The sequence below is a fragment of the Desmodus rotundus genome, chromosome 6 (assembly GCF_022682495.2).
Source record: "Desmodus rotundus isolate HL8 chromosome 6, HLdesRot8A.1, whole genome shotgun sequence".
In the NCBI taxonomy this organism is placed as follows: domain Eukaryota; kingdom Metazoa; phylum Chordata; class Mammalia; order Chiroptera; family Phyllostomidae; genus Desmodus; species Desmodus rotundus.
Genome location: NC_071392.1, coordinates 119412346 through 119438688, shown reverse-complemented (window position 1 = coordinate 119438688; position 26343 = coordinate 119412346). Strand labels below are relative to the sequence as shown.

Below are 26343 nucleotides of genomic sequence, written 5' to 3'. Positions count from 1 at the left end.
TACTGTTAACTATAGTCATCATGCTGTCTTCTGGGGACCATTAGATCCCCAGAATTTACTCATCTTGTAACTGGAAGTTTGTATACTTTGACCAGCTTCACCCATCCCGCCCTCACCCCTGGGAACCACCAACCTATTTCGATGAAGGTTTTTAATTTTTTTTTTAGATTCCACATATAAGTGAGGTCATACAGAATCTGTCTCAGACTTATTTCACTTAGTGTAATGCCCTCAAGTTCCATGTTGCTGCAAAAATAACAATGTCCTTTTTATGGTCGAATACTATTCCATCGTATAAACATACCCCAGGTCTTCTCTATCCACTCATTCACTGACAGACAACTTAGGTCATTCTGTCTTTTGTAAATAATCCTGCCACAAACACAGGTATTCAGGTATCTCTTCAGATAGTAATTTCATTTCCTCCCGATAAACACCCAGAAGTCAAATTTCCTTCTTACAACGACCCTAGGCATTGGGCTAAGGCGGACCAAATTCGGTATGACCTTATCCTAACTGGATTACATCGGCAAAGATCCTATTTGCAAATAAAGTCACATTCAAAGGAGCCAGGGGTTAGAACTTGAACATATCTTTGAGGCAGACACAATTAAATCCACAACAGCATTTATTTCTACTGTAAAAAAAATTGTTTGATTCTCTTGTATTTTTGTTTCCAAAATGTGCAGCAATACACAAAACCCTGCTGCAGAAACTGAGCACGTTCAAGTTTGGCCTGAGTAACTGAACTGTACTCTGTATTTCTAGATGTTTGGTTTTGAACAAAAGCCCCCCCGCCCCAAATTCTAAAGTGTATGACTAGGTTCATCCCATATGTAATCAAGACAAACTGGACTGATTTAAAAGATATCTACCAGTTCCTAACTAAAAATGTTTTAAAGTGGCACAGGAAAAACCTTAATTCTAAAGAGACTGTGAGTCCAACCCTTAGTCACTCCAAATTGCATCAACACTACACTGTAAGCAAGCACAGTGAGGTGCAAAATCCTCGTCTTTCCCACAGCTACTGTATTTCAAGTTCTCTCTTCTTGGACCATCATTTTTGTGTGCTCACACTTGGCTGGTGCTGAGACACACTCAATGTGCCTGCTGGGTGGTCCAGACTTCTACCTTCAGCCTCACTGCTTCCCCAGCTAAGACTATACAGGAGATTCCAGGAGGAAAGAACCAGCCACATGCCACCTCTTTTCCCTCTCACCACACTCCATTCCATCCAGTGGCAGTGTCCCTGCCTGCAGGCTTCAACGTGTTCCAGGCCAAGGGTGGCTGAGCAGCTAGTTCGGGAACAAGGAAGCCAGGACCTTGCAACGAGGGGCATGGCACTGATCCAAGGGTGCCACCACGAGACGTGAATTTTTCTTATAACTTCCCATTTTAATTAAACACAGGTAAACAAGTTGTTTAGATAATCACATTATCTAAATAATTTCACATTATTCTTGGGTTAGAACCTAGCACAACAGGTAGCAACTGACCTCCCCTGATAAGAGGGAACACCAGCACCAGCCCTTGTCTTCCTCTCCCTTCTCCCTGTACCTCCCATTCTCCTAAACGCGCTGGTAGTGAGAATAAGGGCTTTTAAGTCAGATGGTCCCAAACCAATTATTTTTACAATGTAAGTGCAAGTGACATATCTGAACAAACTTTAGGAATCAGAAAATTTACACAACAAATGACCACAATATGCTATACAAACCACCCAAGATGAAGGTACATTTTTTTCCAGCTTTTTTATTTTTAACATCTCAACAAAAAAAATTTCCCCAAAGTTTAAAAAACTTGAAAAAATACAGTTTTGTACTATTTACATAACATGTAAGTACAGGTTCCAATATCATACAAACATCGCCACGACAGAAATGCAGTGGGAAGGCATGATGTAACCCACTGCCTCCTGGACAGTGCAGGCTCATGGATCCGTCTTCATATCCCACCTACCCGGTTACTCGTTATCCTGACACATAAAACTATTAGGCACCTGAGAGGTTGGAAGACTACTGAACATGAACTTCAACACCGTATATTTTGATCTTTATAAATCTCTTTATAAGATTACTCATCCACAACTAAGCTACCTTTACTGTCGTCATCCTAAATGATCAAATATTAACTACATGACCTGTTAATATATACACCGATCAAACTGAACATAAAATTGTGTAGCCAAGTTGTGTAGCCTATATATTTAAATCCAGGAAATCCCCTAGTGCTTTGTGAGCAATCTAAAATTTATTAAAGAGAAATTTACATGCTTTGGACTATATTTTTAAAAAATTTAAAAAAATGACTGACAATAATTGGAATTAATTGGTTCCTTATAAGCTAATCAAGAAACTTAAAAAATTCTAAATGATAGTTTTATTTGTATTTAAAAATACATTGAAAATTCTGCATATGCCCATGATCAAGCTTATTTTCAATGCCATTACTTAAATATTGATGACATGGTTTGCTGTGACAAGTCCTTTTTCAAGCTGAACACCAAAAGAGGGAAACGCCTGTGGATTTCGCCTGGCCCCGCCGCCAGTGATGCATGCTGCTTCCTTGCTGACCGTGATGGGCGACCTTCAACTGTCTTTTATCACCTGAACCGTTTTCCGACCATAGTGATAGTAACTGTAAGCTGACGCAGCCGTGGTGAAAGCCGTGCAGCACCTTTAGTGGAAAGAAAAAAAATTTAGTTGTCAGGTCAAAAAGTCAGTAACTTGTGAGAATCATAAAAAATACATTGAAAAGAGTTACTTAAAAAGTAAAAAAGGCTGTGTGGTGTAAATTTTTTTTAACTACAAGAATGTAAATACACTACTTTTCTTTAAGACTTACCTGAATTAGTAACGTCACACAATTAAGCTAGTTCTGGAGCCCAAGCAAATAATGATAATACTAGCAGTTGTCGTTTTTGCCCAGACACTACTCTAGGTGTCTTACTCTAGTTCTCCTTTCATGTTCACTACCACCTCCTCCTCTACAGGAGGAAGGAGCCCCAGAGAAGTTGTTCAGGGCCACAGACCACGTCAGAGCCTGGCATGGCTTCAGCTCGAGCCTTGTGCCTCTGCTACTGTTCCATGCGGCTTTAGAGTGTTCGACTCTATTTCCTAAATATCTGAGTCGTTTAAAATAAATTTCAGCTTTCTTTTCTAACTTTTTGTTAAGTGTACTGTCAGATTAACCAGACTCTCTCTTTGAAATCAGATCAGTGGTGCTCGGGGCTTGCTGGATGCTCGCAGCTGACAGGCTACTCTGCACCACACACTTCTGCTCCCACCAGGTCAGGTATGGGGCCCTCGAGACTTTTGGTTTGATCCCAGAGCTGTTCGTGCCAGTTCAATATTCTACATTCACACATAACCCAATGAAACCCACAAGTAGGAAAAGTTGCTATTTCTGAGAATTAAGTTGGATACTCTGGAAAGACTTGATAAAAAAGGCAAGTTGCTAAAAAATACTGTCAAAGTAAGCACGCAATATGATTGTTAAAATACTAGAAAAGATGTTACAAAACCTAGAAAGTGTCTATATTCAGACTGCTTTGTAAATGTCTTAAAGTCACTTTAAAATGAGAAGAACATGAAAATCAGAGAGGCTATGTGGATCTTATTTATTCAAAGAAAAAAAAAAACAACAAAAACTCCTCTTGCTGAACCTACATTCAAAGAAAAAGCATTGGCCCTGGTTGGGTGGTTTCATTGGTAACTTGAGCACTGTCCCATATACTTCAAGGTTGCCGGTTCGATCCCCAGTCAGGGCATGTATGGGAGGCAATGGATTGATGTTTCTCATATCGATGCTTCTCTCTGTCTCTCCCCTGCCCTCCCTCCTTCCCTCTATCCCTCTCTGAATTCCTCTCTCCCTTAAAAAAAAATCAATAAACATATCCTCAGGTAAGGATTTTAAAAAAATTTTTTAAAGAAGTCACTATTTTGGTTCTATTCAAAAGATGTAGGATGAAGCAGAATAAATGCATGCATATGTGTTTTAGAAGATGTTTAGGGTGTGTATAATTTTTAAAGCTTCTTTAACTTAACTGACTTTGGCTAACCAACCATTGTCTGGCTCAGACTGCATCAAGTGAAAGGTTTTAATTATAGAATTAAAAGTATGCTAAGATGCTGTGCTTCAATCATCAGTGTGACCATTTGGACCCTGAAAGCCTGAATTTGACACATTTTCAGGGTTATAAGTATATAAGCACAATAAAATAAAATTCAAACTTCTTTCTCCAAGTTTCCGTCCCACTATGGCCCTTTCACAAAGCCGGACACTTTCCCCTAGCCAACTCTCCCACACCTCTGACTTTGCTCAGGGTCTGTCCTTCACCTAAATGGCCTCCCCTGCATCTCTCCCTTACAAAACCCACCTCGACCTCATGGTTCAAGAGCCACTTCTTCTTTGAAGCTGTCCCTCTTCTTCCTACCTGGAAATACCCTTCCTCCGGAACCCCAACATGTTATCTGTATCTTTTACCCCCTTTAACTTGCATGAAAGTTCCTACACTAGAACTTCAACACCCATGTTTGATAGTAAACTCCTTAAGAATGGTATCAATCATAAGTCCAGACTCTAGCTTTGCCCAGCTAGCGCTCAATAAGCACTGCAAGAACACAGTAACTCTAGGACGGCCACGATCAGTACTTTTGTTTAGCATTCTCCTAGCAAATGCTAAATTTAGCTTACCACAGTATCTGAAGATAAATGCTGTCAGCATAATTGAAAACCGGAGCTGCCAAAGAAGCTGCCACCAAGATTAACTGGACTGCCGTGTTAACCTTAAAAAAAAAAGTCATAAATGAACAGTGTCAACCAGGTCCTGCTTCAAGCTCACAAGACAGCATAACACAACACACCTGCCTTATGTTTGATGTTCTAATATTCCTGCCAAAGCAGCTGGCATTCACACAAATGGGTGAACTTCACTAGCTGGTCCACCTGTCTGCTCTTTACAGTGAGGAGAGGGGCAACTCAGACACTACCCCTACCTTGAATTTCTACAGAATTCGATATGTTGCAAAGCTCTAGGCCTTTTTCCCAGCTCATTAAAACATCCCTGTGAATATGGAAATAATTTCATAGATGAAAAGTAATGAAATTAGTTAAGTGACTTGCATGTGGTCATCGCAGGTTACAGATCCAAACCTAGAACCCACACTTCCTGGCCCTTTATTGAGTGCTATCACTTGCCTACTTGTCAAACACTGGACTGCATTCATTTCCATGAGAGAGGCTGTCTGGAGGAAGTGAGGTTTCCCCACCCTAAAGGGCAGCACGGTGGACAAAGGAAAAAAACAACCAGAAAGACACTGGAGACTCCCTCTACTTATCATGAGAAGCATTCTGGACAGAGAGGGTGAAGTATGAATCAGTGGGCACTGTGCCTAGAGAAGCAGTTACATTCTGTCATCTATTCTGCAGCTGAATTGTAAGAATTCTACTTCGTTTTAAAAGTAAATAATAAAAACTGCCTGGAGAACTTCTTGTAAGACCAAGGATTTGAGGTATTTGTCCCTCCATTTTTTAGGGCCACTTCCTATCTGTATCAAATTGCTCTGTGTGATATAAGTCACCTAAATTGAAAAGAAAAACAAAACCCACATATGTAGATAAAGGTCCGTACCAGGCAGTCGTAAGTTTAAAAGTAATAACCCATCTGTCCTGAAGATGACCGACATCCCTAACCTGTTAAACCTTCATTACAAAGGATGGGACACAAGAGTGATTAGAGCAAACTTGTCAAGGCTAATAGAAATGAAAAAGTACCGCGAGAACCAGTAACAGTGTCCTCTCTGTGTGCAAGCACTGGGAACACAGTTATTATCCTGAAGTGGGCTCAGGAAATAAGGATGGACAACTAAGAATAACAGCTGTTTATTCAACTCTAAATAAAACCTTTTCCCCTATCCCGTTGCAGGTAACGATCCACCTTGAAAACGAAAGGACCTTATATATGTTGTTTTCACCACAGGGAGGTGGGCAGTGAAACCAGAAAGGAACCTTCCCTAAATGATGGCACTATTACCTCATCTTAAATTCTCAGACCAGCGACTGAAAACACAATGCGTTACTAAAGATCCAAAAAGCTCTGAGGCCCTGACCAGTGTGGCTCAGTGGGCTGGGCGTCATCCAAAGTGAAAGGTCACAGTCTGATTCCCGACCAGGGCATATGCCTGGGTTACAGGTTCACTGGTCCTGTTCGGGGCGTGTGAGAGAGGCAACCAGTTCCTGTTTCTCTCTCACACTGATGTTTCTCTCCCTCTTTCTCCCGCCCTCTACCTCTCTCTAAAAACAAATAAACAAAACCTTAAAAAAACAACAAACAAAAACTCAAAAAGCTTTGAGGACAAAGAAAACTGGGTTAATGATTCTACTCTCTGCCCACTGCAGTCAATGCATTTACACCTGTCTCATTTCCAGCCACTCTACAGACTGAGATTTGTACTCATTGTTACAAGCTTAAAAGGATGCCGTTTGTCTCTTACCTTGCTAATGAAGGTTGGTTTTAACCTAGCAGTGGCATAGCAAGGATTGAAATACTTAGAGAGTGTTCGCTGGCAGAGGACAAAAAAAAGATAAAATTTACTCAATTTAGCATTCAATGTAAAGCAAACATTTTGTTATTATATGCAGGTTAGCAGTTACTGAGTGCTTACCACACGCCTGGCTCTATGCTAGGTCAGCCCTTTATCTGTACCTTCTCTTTTCCTACAGGAGCATCATCTACATTCTTTATAAATTATACACAGATTACTGAAATAGATTTTAAATATCCATGTTTATTTGTTAATTCCTATAAAATTCTAACACAACAGCTAACATAAAGTCTGCCTCATACTTCTTTCTACTAAATAAACGCAATAAATCTCCCTTATCGTTGTCTTTTATAGGCTAAAAAACAACTAGACTGGGAGCCAAAAGATGAGGTCATTATGGTATGCTTATGCACTCAAATATTTGTAAAACCAACACACAAATATGCAAATAAACCATTCCATGCTCATGGAGCTGTGATTTTAAAAAATCAGTTCTAGACAATCCATAGTGGTGGCTCAATTAATTAGACAGCAAAAGGGCTTGGTTATGCAAAATGCTCCTCATTGAGTTTGGATGGGGCTGGCTGGTCTGAATTTTCTGTATGTCAACTGAAAGAATCTGGACGTACCACAAAAACATGTCTGTTTTAAACTTATTATTCATATATCCACTGAACAACTACTATAGCAAGATGATAGTTAATGTGTTCTTTAAAAAAATTCTTGGTAGATTAAAAAAAAGAAACTGAAATAAATTATCTCCATAACGTGAAACTCAGTATACAATAAACTGATTCTTTTCTGCCTTAAGTTCTAAGTAATAATGAAAGAATATTTTCTTTGAAACAAACTCACCGGTGTTGGAAGAGTTCGATATCTGACATAAAAAACAGCAGCAATCAACATTACATCTCTTGAAATTATCATATAAGTAAGTGGAACTGAAAATCAAATACAACAATTTTGATTGGGATTTTTTAAATTACTAAGATCTTACACATACAATAAAGCCTCATTCAGCCTTACCATAAACTGGTGTTTCTCATAAGTAAAAATTTTCATCTTTTATAAGCACCTGTTGAAGGTTTAGGACCCTTAGAATGAACCATTGACTTTTATATTCTTTAACCTGCACCCAAAACTAGGTGAAGGGACTATGGCTTTCAAAGTCTATGTCTGCCTTTCAGAATGTTGATCTTCTAGGCCCATTTTTGTGGGGGGTTTTTCTTGCATGTTTTAAGCTGCAGTTACTTGTCAGTATCAGCTCTACTCAGCTCTACCCCACTATCTCTTTCGTTATTTCTCAGCTTTGTGAGTTTGCGGAAAAAAGATCACCATGCTCACTATAGTTACAGAGAATGAAATGGTAAAGATGTTGAAAGGATGTCAGGACTCCAAACGCTCTGGCGTCTTAGGGACCTTTGATTGCTTGCTTCTGCATTCCAGACAACTTTCCAAACAGTATATTTGCTGTATGTACATACACTTGTGGAGAAACAAAATATTTTCATTCTTGTCTGGCCAGTTCTTACCCTGGCAATTGCAATTTTTTCCTCCTGTCCCTTTCATTCATGAATTCTCATTAAACATGAATTCAACTTCTCAATACCTTCTCATTATTCCTAAGCCTCTACAGCATGACCCGAGTCAGAGCCAGAAGAAGGATATTATAGATGGCTGCCCAAGAAACCCCCACTACTCCTTTGTTGAATGAGAAGGGGAGGGCAGAGGACTTGTTTCACTTTACACCCTCCTGTGCTGTAAGAAGTCTTAACCGTGAACATGTATCATTTTTATAAGAAAAAAATTATTTTTAAAAAATGGGGGGAAAAACCTCAAAGCTAAAACTCCATTCAAAATGTTTCAATTACTAACATAAAAGGATCAGGTACATCCCCTTCCATAATACTTTCAAACAGCTCTTCTGTGAATTACTTTTAAGGCTGTATTTGTGGACCTTTCTAGTTCTGACACTGTTGATTCTGCAACTAGAGAAAAATCTAATTAACTACGAATTTAAAATTTAAATTTCTGTAGGTCACAGCTATGATGCACCGTAAATGTTTATCCTTGGTCTAGTGCTGGATGACAAGACTATTTCAAAGGGAAAATGGTTATCTGCGCAAGTCATGGCATTTGGAGCACACAGAAGACACAGCTATATGAATTGGGTAACAAAAGCCAGCCTGCCATGACTTTTAGGGGCATTTTTGTGCCCCTAAAAAGTGTAAACACTTTTTACAGCAATCATTAGCTAGCAACACCTAACAGCAATCAGATTTTAAAATGCAGCAAACTCATGCAAATTACGTATTGTAAACCTCCATAACTTGAGAAGAAAATAAACACCTATTAATGCATTTCATCACCACGGGGAAAAAATATGTGACTTAATCCTAAATAAAAGGTTTCTGCAGAAGAGGAGACAATTCAATACGCTGCAAAGACTCGGGTTTCACTTCTACAAACTACCAAAATTACCACTTATTGAGCTGTTTTATGTATTTCATACATGTCACTTAATCTGCGTAACTACATAAAACAGGGATCACTATCCCCACTTTACAAATATGGAAAGAAGCCTCAGGCAGATTATACAACCTGGCCAATGGTCACCAGTTAGGACAGCCAGGAACGGACCCTAGATCTGTGGAACTCACAGCCTATGCTCAGGGTACTGCATTAGGCGCCAACCCAGCAGTGTGACTAACAGTTAGCATCTCTGGGCTCAGTTTACCACCTGTAACAGTCTGGGGGAGGAAAGTTCCCCAAGCTGACTGTCCATCACGCGATCGCCCCCGGGGAGCTTCATAAACAGCACAGGTGAAAGCTCCCTGGGGTCCATGAGCACAGCCGGCTAGGACCCTGCTGCACTGGTTGATGTCCAAGGCCTCTGCCAACTGACGGTATTTATGCAGGCTCGCTCTTTGGGCAATTTTATCCAGTTCCCTGGCTTTCAAGTCTTCTAGGTGAAGTCTTGAAGTCTTTCTCTCCTGACCTTCCCTTCCCTTTTCTTCCAAGGCTAAAACAGCTTTCATTTTGCCTACCGGAGTATGACAGCATGTCAGTGTGGGTGAGAGGGTGTACAATCTGCCAGGGAATTGCTCCAAGGTTTCCCTCCCTAGCTGCTAACTCTGTCTGAAATACAGTTAATGTCTGCAACAAAGAAGTGCAGCATGGACGAATTTTCTTAGCATTAAAGGGAAATAATAAAATTAAGTAACTTCTACATATTAGAAGTGGCCATTATCAACATCATAGGTTATTGCATTGAAAATAGTATTTAATAACACATTATTCTAGAAATTTATTTAAACCAGCAATGAGAAGCTGCTATAGAGTAAAACCAGAAATAATATAATGATATGACAAGGAATCACTAGTTGGTAAATGTGGCAGAATACACCTGAGCAAGTACAAATTACCTGAGAGTCACATCCTACCCTGTCCTAAATGTAACAAATCAAAGAATTTGCTTTTATCCTTCTCTCCTCTTCCAGAGAAAGAATGAGAAAGACAAATACTATCCTAGCTGAGGAAGAAAGCAAATTTCTTACTCTTGAAGGAGCAAGGAGCAGTACAAAAAGAAGATACAAGAGTGCATATATGCATCTCTCTCCAAAACCCATCTAAAATGATAGCAATGAAAGGACGTAAAGTCACAAAGACAAAGAGAATGGTCAGAGAAGACAAATGTCAAGTTCTAACTAAGTTTATTAGTAGTACTTGTCTTACTAGAGTGGGGAGAGCTGAAGCCCAAGTTACTCACAAACGGATGCTTGCAGAAGCAGGCACTCGGACCCCTGTCCTGGAGCCCCGCCTGAACGCCGTTCCGCCAGGTCTCTGTACCAGAGCTGGGAGTCTCTGCAGCTACGAGTGGTTTTCACAGTTTTAAATGGTTGGGAAGGGGGGGACCCCAAAGAGTACTATTTCGTGACACATGAAAATTATATGAAATTCCATTTCTAGTGTCCGTAAGCAAAGTTTTTTCCGAAACACTGCCACTCTCGTTCGAACATCCATGTATTTTCTACGCAGAGTTTGATGGCTGCAACAAGGACCACCTGGCCCACAAAGCCTCCGATATTACTATATGGCCCGTTACAGAAAAAGTTTGCCAACCACTGTCCTACCTGTTATCTCTGAACACAGGGCTCATCGGGGTAGAGTGGGATTAAGTGAAAATCAACATTCTGAAAACTGAGACTCCCACCCTAAGTTTCCTCCCACAGCTTTGCTCTAAAACACTGGAGGCAAGAAGAGGTCTTGTCTACAGAATAGACGTACAGGTACTGAGAGTGCAGGGCCATGCCTGGTCCTGCCTTTTACCCTAGAGGAAAAAAACACACTACCAACAAATTCCACCAATGCCCAGAGAGAGCTCAATTAACATTTTATGCCTCCCCAAATATAAGCAGGCAGCTAAGGATCACCAGACATTTCAGAAAGTCTCCATCACAAAATAAAGACCGAAACAAACAAACAAAAATGGAATTTGAAAGAAATAGATACAATATGGGGGGGGGGTCAATTAAAAAAAATACCTTAGAAGTAAAAACACATACAGGCACTTGCCACTTAAAGACAGATAGGTTCTGAAAAATGCACTGTTAGGTGATGCCACTGTTGTATGAATGTCATTGGGTGTACTTACACAGACCTAGATGATACAGCCAACTACACACCTAGGCTGTATGGTATAGCTTACTGCTCCTAGGCTACAAACCTGTACAGCAGGTTATCAATCGCACAAAGCAACACCAGATTAAATCACACACAAGAGAATGATGCAAATGAGAGATGCAGTAAGCACAAGATGCTGCCAGCATAACATGGCTAATGCTTTACAGCATACGTTTTTGTTTTAATCCTCACCTGAGGACATGTTTTATTGATTTTCGAGAGAGAGGAAGGGAGGGAGGGGGGAAGGGTGGGGAGTGGAAGAGGAAGGAGGAGAAGGACAGGGAGAGGGAGAAAGAAAGAAACAGCAACATGAAAGAGAAACATCGATGGGCTGTCTCCCGTATGCGCCCGGACCCCAGATCGAACGTGCACCCTAACCGGGGATGGAGCCTGCAACCTTCTGGTGCACAGGATGACATTCCGACCAACTGAGCCACCCGACCAGGGCCAACCTTTTCTTTTCAATAAGTAGAAAGAGTATACTCTAAAATAAGAATAGAAATATAGAACAGTAAATACATAAACCAGTAACGTAGTCACTTTTATCAAGCATTACGTTCTGTACACAACTTCATGTGCTGCACTTAGGACGGGCAGCCCAGTGAGTTTGCTCACACCAGTGTCATCACAAACACATAAGCGCTGTACTGCTCTATGACGTAACAGTGGCTTCGACATCACTAGGTGGTCCAAGTTTTTGGCCATTATAACCTTGTGGGACCACTGTCACACAAGTGACTGACAAAACAGTTATGCGGGGCATGACTATATATATATAGGATAGACAGGTAAGTAGAAGACACCCTGAATGACACTATTTATCTAGGAAATTTTATTTTAAGAGACAGGTTTTTAAAAAAAGAACATGGAACAAGAGCCCTCGGAACTTAAAATGCCCAGGACATAATTATCAAAGACATGATATAATTTTCAGAACCGGAGCGCACGCTTTCAGACTGCAGGGGGCTACTTAATACCTGGCCCAACGGAGGACTCACGCCAAATTCAAGCAGGACCTAGAGCATAAACCACTGTACAATTTTAGGACTGCAAGGATAATGAAAAAACCCTGGGCTGAGCTTCCACTAGTTTCTGACTAGAAATTCAAAACAATCCTCCTGCTAAGACAACTAAAGAAGAATATTTTAAAAAAATCTTGAGAGTAAAAAGCTTACAAGATGCTAAGAAAGTGTCAGGCGAATGCTTGTTAAAGAGTGAGAACTCAAAAAAATAAGACTACACTCTCAAAGCCACCAAACCCACTCCTCGGAAGTAAGACACAAAGTTGAATGGAATTTTTGGTGCCCCATAGGGCCTGGGAGAGAGCAGGTGGAGCCCAGAGCCCTCAGGGTTGGGATCTGAGAAACGGCCTCCTGGCTCTGAGCCGGAATCTGAAGGACTATCCCACAGGACCGGGACAGGAGACGTACGAAGGCCTTACAAGACTCCCAGCTTCTTAGCATTCATAGCAGAACTGAGCAAAGTCCCTTCTCTGAAGAGTGATGCCATCATCCTACACATAAAAACATGACTCCAAATTATTTTTCAAACATTAATACAATGTCTAAACAGTCTCAAATAACCAAGACACAAGATACCATAAGTAAGAATCAATAGAAACGACAAATGAAAAAGACTGTCTCTTGAAAGATATGTTTAGAATTATGAGTCTATAAAGCAACTAAATTTATTATGTTCAAAGGGCTATAAAAACACAGATTTCAGCTGAGAACTAGAAACTAGAAAAGATCACGGTATGTGTGAAGAGTGAAACAGAAATCCTACAACTGGAAAATACAGTAAGAGAAAGAAACTTGGCCAGGCTGAGGGGAGACCTGGGGAACTGAATGAGCAAGTGTGCTGGTCAGCACCCGAAATGGTCCTGGAGAGACGAACAGGAGGGGATGCGCAGAAGAGACGCTAGGGCACTGAAAAGACACTGTGAAAAAGTCTGGCACAGGCGCGCTGCAGTTCCAAAAGAACAGAAAACTAGGCAATAGCGTGTATCTAAAGAGTAAGGCTAAGAATTTTCTAGAACTGATTAACGATATCAATCCACAGATTAAAAAGCCCAGCAAATCTGAAGCAAGATAAATAAAAAGAAACTCATACTCAGAAATATTATTGTGAAATTATAGAAAACCAAAGGCAAAGAAGAAATCTTAAAAACATTCAAAGTAAAAAGACTCCCTTCAAAAAGACATGTTCTTACTACCAACAACAGAAACGAAAAAATAACTAGGTACATTAAATGTGCTGAAAGAAAATAACTACCAACCCAAAACCGTATATTCAGCAAAAATATCCTTCAAGAATAAAAGCAGATCAGGCAGAAAAAGACAAATACTACACAGTACCACTTTTATGTGGAAACTAAAAAAATGAACTCAGAGACAGTAACAGAGTGGTTGCCAGAGAGTGGAGGGGAGGAGAAACAGGCAGAGGCTAGAAATGGGACAAATTTCCATTTTTGAGATGAGTACGGTCTAATAACGTACAATATAGTGATTACAATAAAAAATACATAAACAGCTAAGAGATTCACTTAAAAGAGTCTGGAGGCTCTTAGGGAAGTCGGGCCTGTACACACCTCAGTTCTCAGGACTGCTAATAAACCGATTGCTACACCTCTTGCTGAAGTCAGCTCTAGGCCAAACAATAAACATCTTGGAGTAACAAGTGCCAAATGGACGCATATGAACTTCACCTCCTTCCTTGTAGTTTTTGCGTATTGGAACTAACCAATCCCTGCTAAACTACCCAGGATCTTTCACTTGCATGGAAGAATCACATTTTGTGGTTTTCGCTTTTACAAACCCTGCCTTTCTTTGCTGTCCTCAGGGTGCAGTTTGGGTTGCTGCCTGGATCTATGTCTGTAAGATGCCAAATAAACTTTTAGTTTGTTTTACAGTCTCAAATAAGTATTGGTTAACAAGGACTACTGTTAATAACACTTTATTATTTCAATTGAAATTCACTAAGAGGAGAACATAAGTTTCCTCATACAAAAAAAGGCAAAATAGAAATATTTTCAGAGAAGTAAAGACAATAATGCACCACCAGTAGACCTGTATGAAAAGAATTTCTAAAGATATACTTCAGACAAAAGAAAAATGATTCCAGATGGAAGGTTTGAAATACTCCAACAATATAAACCAAAAAAGTAAACATAAAGATAAATCTAAATGAACAGGCTTGGCTGTTGTGGCTCAGTGAATTGAGCGCCAACCTGTGAACCACATGGTTACTAGTTCGATTCCCAGTCAGGGCACATGTCTGGGTTGCAGGCCAGGTCCCCAGCTGGGGTCGCACAAGAGGCAACCACACACTGATGTTTCTCTTCCTCTGTTTCTCCCTCCCTTCCCCTCTCTCTGAAAGTAAATAAAATCTTTTAAAAAATCTAAGTGAACATTGATTTTATAAATAACAGTATCATGTGGATTTAAGAAATATATAAAATTAAGGTATGACAACAGTAACCTACATCAAAATTGTAACTAAAATATAGAACGACCATCACTAAGAACCATCAGAAATCGAGCTGGGGCATGGGCAAGAGGCAACAGATCGACGTTGGTCTCACACATTGATGTTTTTTTCCCCCTTTCTCCCTCCCCTCCTCTCTAAAAACAAATAAAATCTTTAAAAAAATAATAACAATGTCAATTGAATTCTCCTTAGTTCTTTTTCCCCCCACAAATTATTTGTACTTATTAGAATGAGACCACTCCTGCCTCCTTCAACCCCACCAATCATATATGAACACGATTCTGACTTTCAAAGAAGCACATAAATGTAAACACTAAGCCAATCCATCTTTTCATTTGGCATGGGCATATAAAAGCCTAAAGACGGAGGAGGAAGAAAATGTCTAGACCAGGGTTCTAGAGTAGACTGAAACTTCTTCCTCTCAAATGTCAACAATACATGCTATTTATTCAGATACCATGTAGCAGCTTCTTTGTTCCCAGATTCTATTTTAAACTCTTGGAAATAGTTTAAGCTGAACCAAGGGAGGAAAACTAATAAAGGTGAAGTAAAAAATGAACAACCAGAAAAGCACATGCAAAATGCAAAGCAAAAGATCCTAAAATTCTGCCAGGAGAAGTATTCATAATGTAATATACAAACTAATATGCATGATTTGAAATTGCATAATAGTGTCTAATTAATAAAAGTGTGAAATATTAGATATCTTTAAGGTTTCAGAATTCTAATTTATTATGATTAAATTTTACTTAGGAAAACTTTAAATTGCTTTCAAAAAGCTAGTCACTAAGAACATATAACAGTTTCAAAACATTTTAGAGTAATATGAATTGGCAATGTGAAATATTTGCTCAATTTTAACTTTAAACAATCTTACTAAACGAATTCTACTAGTATAATAAGGACATAAATTCTAAAGTAAAACAAATAGCTCTATCAGCCAAACAGTTCAACAGTTTAAAATTAAGAAAACAGTTTGAAGTTGAAAAATGTATTTTTGGAACAAATATCCTACAAGAAATCCTAAGCTGACTTAGGTCACTCTTCCCTGTGCTATAAGACAGTACACATGGCCCTGGCCTGTGTGGCTCAGTCGGTTGGAGCATCGTCCAGTAAACTGAAAGGCTGTGGGTTTAATTCCTGGTCAGGGCACATGTCTGGGCTGCAGGTTCCATACCCAGTCAGGGCTTGTAGGAGAGTCAACCAATTGTTTCCCCCTCTCTTCCCTCCCTTCCCCTCTACGGGTGTCCTCAGGTGAGGATTAAAAATAAAAAGTACGCATGTCAGCATTCTTACCTGGAATAAGATCTGCATAGGTCAAGCTAACATATAAGATACTGATAAGTATTTTATCAGCAAGTGGATCAAGAGCACTTCCCAAAGCTGATTTTTGATTGGCCCAGTTTCGAGCAATAAATCCATCCAACTGAAAATAGAAGTTGTTTGTTTTTTTAAATAAATGTCATAATAGGTACAGAGTAGATATCTTGAAGAGATACCAGAATAGCAACTATACTTTTATAAAATGTAAATAAAATCTTTCTTTCTTACCCCCAAACCTTCTTATTCTTTCACTGGTATATGTTTAGCTTTTAAATTACCAACTGGCCTGAAAATAAGTTCACTTTTCTAAGGTACTTTTCTTTTTCAAAGCCTTCCAGTATTTCTCAATGTTTTCACAACGCCCCTTTGTGGGATGAACCCAGACACAAATTTAGAGATGTAGAAACCCCCCAAAACTCACAGAAAGCATGACTGACACAGCGCGGACTAGAAGACCCCCTCTTGAGCCTTGGGCTGAGGCTGCTTTCACTTGCAAGGACTTCCTTTAACTGTGAGACTCACTCTTACCTACTTTTCTGTGACATCATCCAACTCCCTCAGTTTTAATTATTTTCAGGGTTTTTGTTTGTTTGTTTGTTTGTTTGTTTAGTGCCACTGTTGCGTCCCTATCTGGCTGCATTTGCAGACCTAAATCTGAATAAAAAACTCAATCCTCTATGCCTGGCCTTCTTAAAATTTCCAATATGAAAATTACTCATTCACTATTCTTGCAAACACATTATACTTTAAGCAGAGGGCATATCTGGTTGCCACTGGGCCAAATGAGGCCTGCAGGCTGGTTTTGTATGACCTGCCCAAAGCTTTTATAAATATGAATTAGTTGCCAATGTTTAAATATTCAAAGTCTTACCACAAAAGTCCAAATGTCCAGGCCCACCCTGGGGCAACAAAATGAAATGAAACCAAGTATTGCCTATCCCTATTAAACAAGGCGGATATTTTCTGGGCTTCCAAGTCCCTACTTGGCTTTTACTGATTTAATTTTAACTTTAAGCTTCAAAATTTTTCTAGCCCTCTTTCCAAGGAAAAAAATTAATTTAGATGTAATTGATGGTATATCTTGTAGGAGAAGTCCTCCCTATCGTAAGTATTCCAATGAGCTAGAGGAGACAGCAGCAGCACAGGACAATGGTTAAGAACTTGCTTTTTGCAACAGCACATAACTGGTTAAAGTCCTGGCTTCCCCACTTACTGTGTGACCTTGGGCAAATTATTTGGCTTCACTAAGCCTCAGTTTCCTCATCTGTAAAACAGAAACAGTATTACATACCTCAAAGGCTTGGCTGTCTTCAGCAATCAACATTTAGTAAATCCTCCAAGAAAACAGTTACTAAATAGTATTACCACAACTGAAAGAACCTATTTAATTCTGAGCCAGACTAGATGTAAAACTAGCTAACAGGAGTACTGCAAGTTGGGGCCTTGGAATATTCAGCTTTCAGTTCTGCTTCTGACCTCAGGGAACCTCACCTCCCATTTTTTTTTTACTATCATCACTCTCTCATCCTCACTGTTCCTCTACCCACATTAGACTCCAAGGTCATCGATATCATCCCTGCTCTGCAAACACCTGTAAGTCCCTACTCCACTCTCCCTTAATCCTGCTTGAATACAACTACCCATGTACTCCAGTCAGACCTGCACCCGAGCAGCTGAACACTGATCAAAAAAAAACCACACAGCCCCGCCAGTGTGGCTCAGTTGGTTGGAGCAGCGTCCCGTAACTGAAAGGTCACAGGTTCGATTCCTGGTCAGGGTACACACCTAGGTTATGGGTTTGATCCCTAATCCAGGCATGTACAATCCCTGGTCTGGGTGTGTAAGGGAGGCAACCAATCCATGTTTTGCTGTTATATCGATGTCTCTCTCTCCCTTTCCCTCTCTCTAAAAACAATGAGAAAATGTCCTCAGGTGAGGATAAAAAAAAAACCAAACATAAATAGGCTGATTGACCCCACTGCAAACTCACGACCACAGATCTCCCGTGGGCACTTAATATTCCCTGGCCACGCTATACCTGCTTACCTTCTCTTTTCACACTGTCTTCTCTCACCTCACACCAACTCCATCCCTTCCAAAACCACTCACTGTATGTGAGATGTAGCTCATGACAATGTCTACATCTTCCATGAAGCACAGAAACAGACTGTCAAGGCTCCCTCCTATTCCCACCTCCAAATCCCACCCCCAGGAACCCACTCATTCCCTCTGCCTTCCCTGATCCCTGGTCCCAGGGATCAGGTCCTCTCCCCTTCTGTGAGTTGTCTTCCTCCTTCCCCACCTTCCCTGATCATCAATCTCTCCCTTCCTACCCAATCATTAATTAGTTAATTAAGAACAAAATTTTCCCCAGGTATATATATCTTTAAAACCACTCTTCCTTGACCCCATTTCTTTATCGCCCTATAAAGCAAAACTTTCTCAAAGTGATGTCTATTGTCATCACCACCTCACATTCGAACATCAACCCACTCTGGCCCCATCCTCTAAGGATGGTACTCATAAAGGTCACCAAGGAAGTCTACGTTCTTAGGCTACTTGACAGCAACACAAATTGAAGCACTTTCTTCACCTAACTTCTGGGACACCTCACTGCCTAATATGCTCCCTTTCTCACCAGCTGTTTCTTCTCAGTGTCATTTTCTTGTTCCTTTTCCACTGCCCTACTTATTGCTCATTCCTCTGACCCCTTCTCTCCTTTTATCACAGCCTAGGTTGCCCAGACCTGATATCTATATGCTGATAACTCTCAAATCTACCCCTAACCATGACTTCTTCCAACTCCACAGTACTCCATTCATCTACCCAATAGATAACTCTATGTGAAAGGGCACAACAGCCCTGGTCAGTGTGGCTCAGTTTGTTGAAGTGTCGATCCATAAGCCAAAAGGTCATAGGTTTGATTCCCAGTCAGGGCACATGCCTGGGTTGCAAGTTCTATCTCTGGTTAGGACATGTATAGGAGGCAACTGATCAATATTTCTCTCTTCCCCCCGCCCCGCCCCACTCCTCCAACGCTTTCTCTCTCTCAGAAATCAGTAAATATATCCTCAAGTGAAGACTTAAAAAAAGGCATAATAGTTCTTGGTATTTTCCACAAACTCTGCCCCACCCAGAAAATGTTAATTTCCATGTACTTGCTTGTTGAGAAGAAAAAAAGTAACGACCTACCAGTCATATTTAACTCATTTTTTCACCACACATCCAATCCATCAATGTGCCAACTCTATCTTCAAAATAGATCTCAAACCCATTCACTTCTCTCCCATTCCAAACTCCCACACCAGTCAAAAATGACCAACCCCCTGAAGATTATTGGAAGCCTCCTAGCCAGCCTCTCTGCTTCCACTCTCACCTTCCAATAATCCATTCCCCACAAACAACGTAAATCAGGCCTTCTCATTCCACTGATTAAGCCTTTCATGAATCCAGCCATCTGCCCAGCAGCCATTCTGGAGGCATCAAAACCTCCATGGAATAAATGTAAACTATAATGCCAGTTAACTCAGGTTTCCAAATACACTGTTTTATATATGAAAATGTAAATGAAGCTCCTCCCTTTCAGTGAATATTGCAATCTCAGTGGCAGCTAAATAAATCTACAAACAAAAAAAGGATCAAATCTGGTAGATGAACAAGATTTTGTTCAAAAAAAAAAATTCCACTGTTAGTATAAAAAGCCTTGGACAGACTTGGAGACCACACTAATAATGAGAGGAGGCCTTCAGGCTTCAGAGATAAAAGCAGGAACAAAAGAAAAGGAGAGATTGTGAGACTGGGGAGAAGCTGTGACAAACAGGGCCTAAAACTGAAAACCAGAGGTGGCAGCCGTTTGGAGACTATGTTTGACACATACTTGGAAATGCCAGATACCAATGCAAATGCCCTCCTTTGCTTATCCTGCAAAGTCTTCAGCCACTTCCACTCTGCTTACCAGGTACTGGCAGGTGGAATTTTGTGTCTGTGAACCTCAAGACAATAACTGATGTTACAATGAAAGATGCTGTAAAACTTTCATTAACGGGAAATTAGTTTCTCTTTATTCTCACTAAATATTGAGCAAAGCTTTTCAAACAAACCAGTTCCTGGAAGCACCAAATCATTACTGCCTGTTGTGGGTGCTCATATGGATCTGGGCCAGCCCTATACAAGAATATATTGTACCTATTTCTACACGCTAACTTTGAACGGATTTAAAATTTTTCCTCTACCTTTTCCCTACTTCCCTCAACTGTTATTGTAGGACATGTAGTTTTATAAGCCATTTCAAATCCCTTGTGAAACAAGGTAGGAGATGAAAACAAACTTTGTCTTATAGGACGATGGCTGGTCAGTCCATGAAAGCCCATTTAACATATAATGTAGTCTTTATAAAATTATTGTTATAAAATGATTTTCCAAGTTCTAATTAGAGGTGGCCCGAGTAAATCCTGCCCTCTACACCCCAAGTGACACAGTAGTGCCAGGAGCACTCCTCTCTTGTGTCCGTCTGCTGGGGGAACAGAAGGACGGATGCCTAATGCCCACCTAGGGCAGGGTCTCCTGCTCGCTGGTCAGAAGAGTATGAAGCAGGGATCACAGGCCAGATCTGTGGGATGCCGGTGGCCTCACAGCAGCACAAACCTGAGCTGAGCTCCGGCCCCTACAAGCTCCCTGATCACCAGAACTAGCCCACTGTTTCCCCGTCCACCAGTAAAAACCAGCTCTCGTTGACGATCAGAGTCATTTCTCTCTATTACAATAAACAGAAAAGTAGTCTCACAGCTTCTTTCCCTTATTTCTATCTCTAACGCAAGTACTTGGCTCTTTGGAAATTTTGAAGTGTTCTTCTATTATAAAGAAGTTAAAAACCAAGAGTAAAACGCTCCCTCTCCTATGCCCTCATACAACCTTCACTACTTTCCTTAGATCATATAAAGAGTAAGAGTCCCACACAGAGGCTAAAGACAAGTCCTTACACAAAGTGCCAGGTGAGCTTCATCTGGAGGATTTCCTTCCAAGGAAGAACAGACTAGAGTCTGCAATTCCCATGCAGTAGAAACTCTGGGATGTGGAAAGGCAGCAAGTGACTTCACAACTTACCAAATCAGTTAGTCCAGCTAAAGCAAAAACTCCTAGCGCTATACTAAAATCTTCTTCAATAATCAAATAGCCCAAAACCGGGGCCAAGCCAATTCTCGTCATTGACAACATATTTGGGATTGTCCACGGGTTTTCATACTGAAACACAAAGACAACAAAATTTAAATTAAATTCATACTTTAAAGAACTATATACATTAGAAAAATACACTTAAGGGTCAGAAGCTACATATACTTTAATGCTTTAAACTGAGTTCTTAAATTCTGTTTTTATAGACATCACTCTAAAACTGTCAAGAACGCCGACAGGTGTGGCCCAGCGGGTTGAGTGTTGTCCTGCAAACTCAAAGATCGCCGGTTTGATTCCCACCAGGGCGCACGCCTGGGCTCCGGGCCAGGTGCCTGGCTGGGGGTGTGCAAGAGGCAACCGACCAGCGTTTCTCTGGCACATGGATGTTTCTATCCCCCTTTCTCTCTCCCTTCCCCTCCCTAAAAATAAACAAAATCTTAAAAAAAAATAAAAATAAAACTGTTAAGAATACAGAGGATGAAGGTGTGTCATGTACCTAAAGGCAGGCTAAAGAGTCTACTATTTTTGAGTGAGTTTTCTTCCTCAAGAGAGAAAGAACATGTATTATCTACCATATAAATCAAGCCTTTAATATATGGCCTCACCATTAAAATTTAAAGCTGTAAACACTGCTTTTAAAAGCGAAACATCAAAGGGATGTCAGTGTAGAAAAGCATCAGGAAAAAGCCCAAATTATCAACCTCTGGCATTCTGACTTAAAAACATTTATTGCAAACAACCTCCCTCACTCCTCTAGTACCCATCAAAAGAATACTAAATGACACACGGTGTCTGTTAATATGAATGAAGAGGGGGACAAAACATTTAATTCCATAACCTCACTACTAAACTGGAGAATAGCTGGAAGAAAATGGAACTAAGAATAGGGATTGAGATCCTTAGGAAATTAAGAGAAATTTGGAAAACTCAAAACAGCCACAGAAATGTTAAGATTCCCAATCAGAAACCCCGGTGGGAGCTCTACAATTCCTTGAAATTTCATCTGGAACCAAGCTGTTTTAAGTTGACACTAACAAAAGGGCTTCTTGGCAGCTGCTCTGAAGAACATTCCTTGCTTGGCAAACAATGCTTCCATGAGAGGATATTTCAACTTCAAAAAGCCTCACCCTAGGGCCTCTAAGACACCTTGCACAACAGGATACAGAAATAATATCAAGAAAATGTCTCTCCCTAAAGCCTGGATCCCCCCCCCCCACTGCCAAGGTTGCCAATGCTACCCCAAGGGACTATCTCATAAGATTAACCCTAGTTAATTTCTTTCTTAATCAGTAACCAATTTCCCTGAACATTTATCTTAATTTTTTTAAAGTGATAGTTTCCAGTTCTAAAGACATCTTTTAAAATTCTATGAACCATCCTGTAAGAGAGTTCAGATACTAAGTTTCTGTTTTAAACGGAACCTGGCAAGAAATGTGCATCTCAGCTTGGCAGGAAATGGGGTTATTAGGATCAGGTGGCAGAATACTGTCCTTGCAAGCTACAGAAAAACTTCAACTTCTCCTGGAAACAATCATCAAACAAGAAGCAATGCAAATCTCTACCCAGGGACCTTTTATTTAAAACAGACCACATTATATAATTACCGGTAAATGGAAACATTCTTGGAATATGTTCCAAATTCAAGTTCAAAGGCCAGAGTGTTTCAGAGAAAAAGAGTAAGTCTGTTGACCATACTGTGGTACAAAATTAGTCAAACACCCAGTCCGTGTTACAACTGGTGGAGATGGGGGGGGCGGGGGACAGGGCGTTGATAGTTCATGATTGAGAAAAATGAGCAACAAAGCAAAGGGTCAGAATAAAGAGGCCCAAAACTAATCTGATATTCCTGGGGCAAAATTAAAGACAAAGTTGCAAACAGCCCAGATCATTTCCTTTGGTGAATTAATAAACCAGGTTGAAGGCAGTGAAAGGGGTTCTTTTTAACGCCACATAAACTATGTGTCAGTCAAAATCAAGTTCCCTCATTAATTTATAATCATTAACTTTGTAAATTTCTAAATTAAAATTAAGAGACCTAATCTCAGATTACCCAACCAAACAACCTGTGGCATACTCCACCAGCTACCGCCGTTCTGGGAAGGGCTTCAGCGAGCATAGGCAACCTCAGAGCACCCAGCCTTCAAACCCTGACATGCTTTGGCTATCAGAGATGCCGAGAGCCCCGCCACGATGTGACCACCTCAACCCATGCTGCACAACTGCTGCAGGCAGTACTGGGGCGCACTGAAGACCTAACAATTGAAGATGTAATAATTGCATGAGGCTTGCTAACGTGACATCAAAAGCTCTCCTACATTCATGCTCCGGTGTCTTCTCCTTGGGCAGTATTTCAACAGGTGAGCAGACAAATATTTCCCTCCGTTAAACTCAAGAGAGTTTTAATCATTTTTGTAATTAGAGGTCAAAGAGTCTTTCAACGACGACTTAAATTATTTAATTATCATTCATCTTATAGTATGTAAGATTGCCAGAGTTCAAATAACAGTGAACAAAACCTGCACGAGCAAACAGAAAGGCCTGTACACCTTTCTGATGATTCCCACGGACTTCCCCCGAACACTGGGGATTCCCTCCATTAAGACGAGTGAGGGCTATTTTTTACCAATGCAGTATCAGGGCCTGTCCAGCAACCAAAGCGGATAGAAGCGGGGGTTGAGGATTCTAACTTGACTACGGAGTCCGAAGGTGGACACGGTTGGCACCTCTGAAATTCACCCCACCCGGATAACCTGCCCGTAACCTCTTTAGAAAACGGTTTCAAAGTTGTGAAACTGAAGCGCCCGACCAGGACCAATCAAAGCACGTTATCAGCGTCCAGGACTGAGTCCCACAGGGCCGGCGACCCCGACCCAGGGTTGCCCCTTCTCTTCCGTACGTACCAGGCTGGCGGCGCTCCCTGGGCCCCACCGGCCGCCCCGGGCCTCCGCGGCGGCACCCTCTCCGGCCGCGGGCCCGGGGCCCGCCTTCCCCGCGCCCGAGCAGTGGCTCCGCGGGACTGCCCCCGGCAGCCACTGGCCGAACGCGGCCGGGCGCAGCCACCGGCGTTCCGCCAGGCAGCCCAGGCAGACCGGTGCGGGCGGCAGCGGGGCCCCGAGGGCGCGCCCCTTGCCCGGCCGCACCCCCGGCGCCCACGCGGCTCCGCGCAGGGCACCCCATGAGCCACGCGCCACGCGCGAAGCGAGCATGGCCCTGCGGCCGCGCTGCGGCAATGAAGGCAGCAAGAGCTTAGCAGCCTGGGGCACCCACGAGCCACTTCTCCATCGACTATCCCAAGCCTCCGAGGACCTCGGACACTTCCATACTTGTTTTCAAACCCCAACACGCTCCTCTTATACAGGTGGCTTGTAGCCGCCAAGGGCGGACGGACGACTTCACGACGCTTTTGCGACACCGGCGCCACCGGACTTCCTAGCGCCCCCGGCGGAGCACGCGGCGCGCGCCGTTAAGCCCCGTGGCCTTTCGGGTAGCGGGTATTGTGTGTTTCCTGCGCCTCTGCTCCCGGCCGCGCCGAAGTCCGCGGGGAGGGGACTAGAGAGAGCTTCGAGCTGGGAGGGGTGAGTGACCGCTTGGCGGACCTGGCCGGGAGAGGGCAGGAGCCTTCCTGGGTCTGAGCCTGGAATCCTCCCAAACGCGCGTCCTGCAAACGACCACCTTCCTAGGTGTGCGAGGCGGCCTCAGGGCTCTCGTGTGAGGTTTAAATATTGATAAAGTGGCCCAGAAGTAATCAATGCCAACTCCCAGCTCTTTTTCTTCGTTTGAGTGTTGCACATGTCAAAGATACGGGGTTTTAGAAAATGTCAATAACTACTAATTGTTTACCTGAAAAGGGTGTTCACTATAGCCAAGCAAGCAAGCTTGCTCACTCGCGCGCTCTATTTCTCTATCTCTATATAGATATACATATATATACGCATTATATCTATATATATAATGCTTATCCCATTTAATCCTTCCAACAACTCTGAGATAGGGTCCTTTATTACCTTTATACTTTTACAGATAAGGAAACCTAGGCTTAGAGAGCTTCAGAAACTTACTGGCCCTGGCTGGGTAGCTCAGTTGGTTAGAGTGTTGTCCCCATACACAATCCCTGGCCAGGTCACATACAAGAATCAACCAATGAATGCATGAATAGATGGAACAACAAAAATCGGTATTTCTCTCTCCTTTCCTCTCTTTAAAATCAATAAATTTATTAGACATATATCCAAAATAATAATTGATTGTTAATTGGTTAATACTATACATTAATTACTAATATAGTGTTTATAGCATGCATTATACTTATTGATATATTAGTAATGTTTATTAATATTGCAGTATTGCAGAACTGTTGTCTTCAGTTTTGTGTCAAGTCGAACTTGAATGTTTCTTAATGCTGAAGGGGAGCTGAGTTTGACAACCCCAAACGTGCCTCTTTGGTCTATTATTTTAGGAAGGCTCACTTTAAGAAACAGAAGACATTGGGAGACACTCTGAAAGCCAAGTAGAAGTTACTCTTCCTGAAAGGACATTTACTTTTATAAGGGAAATCACCATTTGTGTGTTCCTCTCACTGTACCAGGGCTGTCTTCACTATCAGTGGGGGAGGTGTGGACTTAAATGTATGTAACAATCTTACCCTTGTTTACATTGCTTTTCCTGGTAACCTTGTAACTAACTCTCCACCTCCAACATCTTTTGTGTTTAGCATAAGGTGGTATTTAAGGTGATGGCTGTGGCCATTTTGCCAAGTTATTCAGTGTTCCTGGGTCTCTCCCATGTACACACAAGGTATATATGTTATAAAATTTAAATTTGCTTTTCTCATTGTCAATGTAAGAAATGTCTAAACCTGCAGTAGAGAACTTTTATGAGTTTATTTGAGGCAAACTGACATCAGTTGCTGGGAAGTAAAATCTCCATGGATTGAGAAAAAGTAACCACTTAAACTCCAGTTCTTTAGCGTGACCCTTTCTTTCTGCTTTCTCTCCATCCACTCCCCTTCCTTAATCATTAAGCCCTTAGGACATCAGATTCTGGTCAACATCGTTCTGTCTTTAAGAACAAGGTTCAGGTCTGTTGGCCACAGAAACAGAGTTTTGGTCAAACTAAAGGTAACAGCACCTCA

The 26343-nt window shown here is 41.4% G+C and overlaps 1 protein-coding gene across 2 annotated transcripts; it reads right to left on the bottom strand.

Moving 5' to 3' along the window:
* Nucleotides 1–1732: 1732 nt before the first annotated feature.
* On the bottom strand, nt 1733–24664 carry CRLS1 (cardiolipin synthase 1). Of its 2 annotated transcripts, none has more exons than XM_053927324.2 (7): nt 24536–24664; nt 21144–21281; nt 16014–16143; nt 7401–7486; nt 6495–6563; nt 4696–4787; nt 1733–2676 (listed from the first exon to the last, which is right to left on the bottom strand). In XM_053927324.2, exons 2-7 carry the CDS (start codon nt 21252–21254, stop codon nt 2589–2591), a joined length of 576 nt encoding a protein of 191 aa, XP_053783299.1. In that variant the 5' UTR covers nt 21255–21281; nt 24536–24664; the 3' UTR covers nt 1733–2588. The 2 variants fall into 2 exon arrangements, with proteins under 2 accessions (XP_053783299.1, XP_024415678.2); XM_024559910.4 differs by having other exon boundaries at nt 24113–24563.
* Between the last annotated feature and the right edge of the window lie 1679 nt (nt 24665–26343).